This window comes from Oikopleura dioica, chromosome XSR (assembly GCF_907165135.1).
Source record: "Oikopleura dioica chromosome XSR, OKI2018_I68_1.0, whole genome shotgun sequence".
Classification (NCBI taxonomy): Eukaryota; Metazoa; Chordata; class Appendicularia; order Copelata; family Oikopleuridae; genus Oikopleura; species Oikopleura dioica.
Genome location: NC_137294.1, coordinates 11,665,920 through 11,669,272, shown reverse-complemented (window position 1 = coordinate 11,669,272; position 3,353 = coordinate 11,665,920). Strand labels below are relative to the sequence as shown.

Here is a 3,353-nt window from a genome sequence, read left to right as displayed (position 1 = left end):
AGCCGTTGTAATTCGGCTTTTACACCGCTTGGCGGGATTGAGAGGCTATGTATTTAGGCACTCTGCCGCAAAAGGTCGGATTTGGAAAGCGTATCAGATGCGGTGAAGAATCTAGAGTTCCGCCACAGGCAGCGCGATAAGCCCATAGTTTATTAATGGCGACCTTCGAACAACAATTTCACTTCCTCGCACACTTTCTTCCGCTCTTCTATATTATCAAAAACACCCAATAAAAACACCTTATTCGAGCGAACTGAGCTCGGCAACCTGTGTAGAAAACCTGTGTCAGGGTTTCAAAAGTCTTTACCTGGACCCTGACTCAGGTTTTCTATACAGGTTGCCGAGCCCAGTTCGCTGGAACAAGGTACAAAATTGCAGTTTCTTTTTCAAATAGTGTAAACATTAAGGGTGTCACAATCTAAACTTGATAAAAAAAGTCGCAGTTTTCGCCCTCTTTTGATTGCTGAGCTCGGCAACCTGTGTAGAAAACCTGAGTCAGGGTTTGAAATGTCTTTTATGAAAAACCTCGTAAGACCCTGACTCAGGTTTTCTACACAGGTTGCCGGGCTCAGGGGGAAACTACGATTTTTCTTATAAAGTTTACATTATGACACCCTTAATTTTTAAATTATTTAAAAAAGAAACTGCAATTTTGTACCTTTTTTTAAATTTTGAAAATAGAACTTCTAGTTTTGTGAGAAAGGAGATTCAGACGGAAGAAACGCCTTGTTCGAGGATTCAGTATCTTTGAGTGCTTTTTGTAGTTACCGCCCGCGACACATTGTCCCGGAAGTTTTCAACTTGTTGTTGTATAAACACTCCGGAAGGGGCGAGAACTCTCACAACGACGCCTGCCAACACCATAATTTATCATCACTATCAAGTTCGCCATCGGCTCATCAATCAACCCTTTTCGAAAAAGAAGGTTGAAAAAGAGCTCCAATTTTGTTAAAAAGCAGTTGAAAATGGTTGATTTCTTGATTCTGGATTTGAAGTTTCTTGAGCAACTTGTTGATCCTTGTGTTTTGAGTCGAGTCGGCGGGAGGGTGCTTTCTTCTTGTTGTCTCATTTGTGGCGGTTCATAATCGGATGGTGTTGATGGTGTTGGTCGGCTTTAGCAATGGTGTCAAAATGATGTAATTCGTCACATTTTGGCGGTGTCAATTATTGTGCCCTGCTTGACCGCATCATCAGATACTTTTAATGTTTTTGCAGCAATTGTGGCCGATGCGGCCTTTATGCAGATAACACCCCGAATTCTAGCGCTGAATTCCGCTCGTGACCGCCCGAATTAGCAAAATTGATCAAACAAGTAACGATGAGCGATGTGATAAACAAGGCCGATAAGGGTAAAAACGGGCTTACGAGTCGTAAAGCCGAAAGGTGTCACAGAATTGATTCCGATTCCGGAAGGGCTTAGGCCGCTATAGGATGACAACTATCGATAAGGGGAAGTGTTACATGACAAATGAAGGGGCAAAGAAATTTATGCATCTATGCAATGTTTACTCTCCTCGCCGGATCCAGCTTGACGCAAAGCCAAAAGGGAAGAGTACCAGCAGATTACGTCCCGAACGAAAGTGATTGTGCTACCAACAAGGGTTAAGGGAGTAGCCCCGCTAAAAATGGCATTAACAACTTGTGCGGAAATCTGAGTCAGGGTCCTGAGTCAGGTTTTCGCTACGCGGCTTTTTACAATAGACAACTCAGGACCCTGACTCAGGTTTCTACACAGGTTGCTGATTTCAAATTAAGGGAGTAAACCTGCTAAAAATGGGATTAATAACTTGTGCGGAAATCTGAGTCAGGGTCCTGAGTCAGGTTTTTGCTACGCGGCTTTTTACAAAAGACGACTCAGGACCCTGACTCAGGTTTCTACACAGGTTACTGATTTAAATTTTTGAAAGTCAACTTTTTCAAAACTGTCGAATTCTAGTTGATTTTAAGGATATGCACTCCCTAGAACAGAGTTGATTAGCAGTGCTGGATTCCATTAAAGCTTGATCTGAAGCGAGAATGGCGTCGGTTGATCAGACCTTGGTACATTTTGAGTGCGGTGGGGCTGCACCTGTTTGTGTTTTGGTGCTCAGGCGCGAGAAACCGGAAAAATCAAAGTGGGAGGGCGATATTTATTCGCTTAGCTGCGGTTTATAAGTGATTTATATGAAGCTTGTTCGACGTTTCATCAAAGGGGATTAGAACTTGTGTGATGGAACTGCCCAACAAAATGCGCCTCGCCAACCGGTACAAATCCAAGCGCGGAGACAGTATTAATCCCTTTGAAATGTCACAATTATAAAACTTCGAGCACCTTTGGGGATGAAAATAATAAACAAAGAATTGCAATAAACTTCACTTGAAATATTTTTTTATTTTCGAAATTTATTGTTTTGCTTCTAAGATAATTTTGAGCAAGAAATGAAGAAGAGAATACTTGAAAAAGCTGTTCAGACTTTTAGGTGATCAATGGAGACTTCTTTTCATCCCTTCTTGGTGTTTTCTAAAAATCATTTAAAAAAAAACTCAATCTTCAATTGATTTTACCTTTTTCGATGAGCGACTTTCCAGCATCGATGAGAATACGAGATAGTCGACGCTTGGCCATTCGTTTCTTTTTTAGGTGTGCAGCAAGCCTAGCTTCAGCCGACTCGGACTTGATCTTTGCGACTTCTGCTTCGTGCTCGAGAAATTTTGTTTCATCCTCGATTTTCTTCAGCTCTGCTATTTGTGATGGAATAAATCGATCATGTAAATTTTCTTCCTCAAGACATTCCTCCCAAAACCACTCATTTTGTTCATGGACTGCTTCTTCACAGCACACACCTTCTTTCCATTCGAAGAATGACACAGGAGGACATTTGTCGTCATCAGTTGAAGGGCACCTGAAATTCGCACCAATACGATAAGGCTTCGCATAGAATCGTGAATTAGGCTCATGCTTCTCGTAGCATTCCGAACACAAGTCGAATTTGTCGAGTCGCCACATAATGTCAGTTGTACTAGAATAAAGATATTAATTGAATAAAAACCTAACATAGGCCACCCCCTAGTTAGCATGATAAACGTAGGCAAATTGATGAATGAAATTAATAATCTTACCCTTTACAGCGAACGCATTTTTGTACTTTCTGCCCATCGTAGATGAATTTACTAATTCGAGTAGCCATTGTCACATAGCTACCTCCTGCTGAATTCATGTTGAAACACATCTCTGGTTCCTCCTTTGGGATATGCTTCTTCCAATCAACATATCTCTTTCCAATACTTTCTTCCTCTGACATTGAAAAAAAATTGGAGTATATTCGAGCTTTTATTAGAAAAACTGATTTCAAATGCGCCAAGCAGTGCATGCC

At 41.3% G+C, this 3,353-nt stretch overlaps 1 protein-coding gene across 1 annotated transcript; it reads right to left on the bottom strand.

The window, feature by feature from the left end:
• Positions 1–2,366: 2,366 nt before the first annotated feature.
• LOC145708210 (uncharacterized) lies at positions 2,367–3,353 on the bottom strand. The gene is made up of 3 exons (XM_081785865.1): positions 3,100–3,353; positions 2,545–2,999; positions 2,367–2,500 (listed from the first exon to the last, which is right to left on the bottom strand). Exons 1-3 carry the CDS (start codon positions 3,348–3,350, stop codon positions 2,481–2,483), a joined length of 726 nt encoding a protein of 241 aa, XP_081641991.1. The 5' UTR covers positions 3,351–3,353; the 3' UTR covers positions 2,367–2,480.

Excerpts from the sequence above, each read along its gene's own strand:
- LOC145708210 (XM_081785865.1), bottom strand. The coding sequence starts at position 3,350 with ATGCACTGCTTGGCGCATTTGAAATCAGTTTTTCTAATAAAAGCTCGA. Across the intron at positions 3,000-3,099 it reads AAATGCGTTCGCTGTAAAGG|TACAACTGACATTATGTGGC; the intron begins GTAAGATTATTA and ends TCTTTATTCTAG. Across the intron at positions 2,501-2,544 it reads AAAGTCGCTCATCGAAAAAG|AAAACACCAAGAAGGGATGA; the intron begins GTAAAATCAATT and ends AATGATTTTTAG.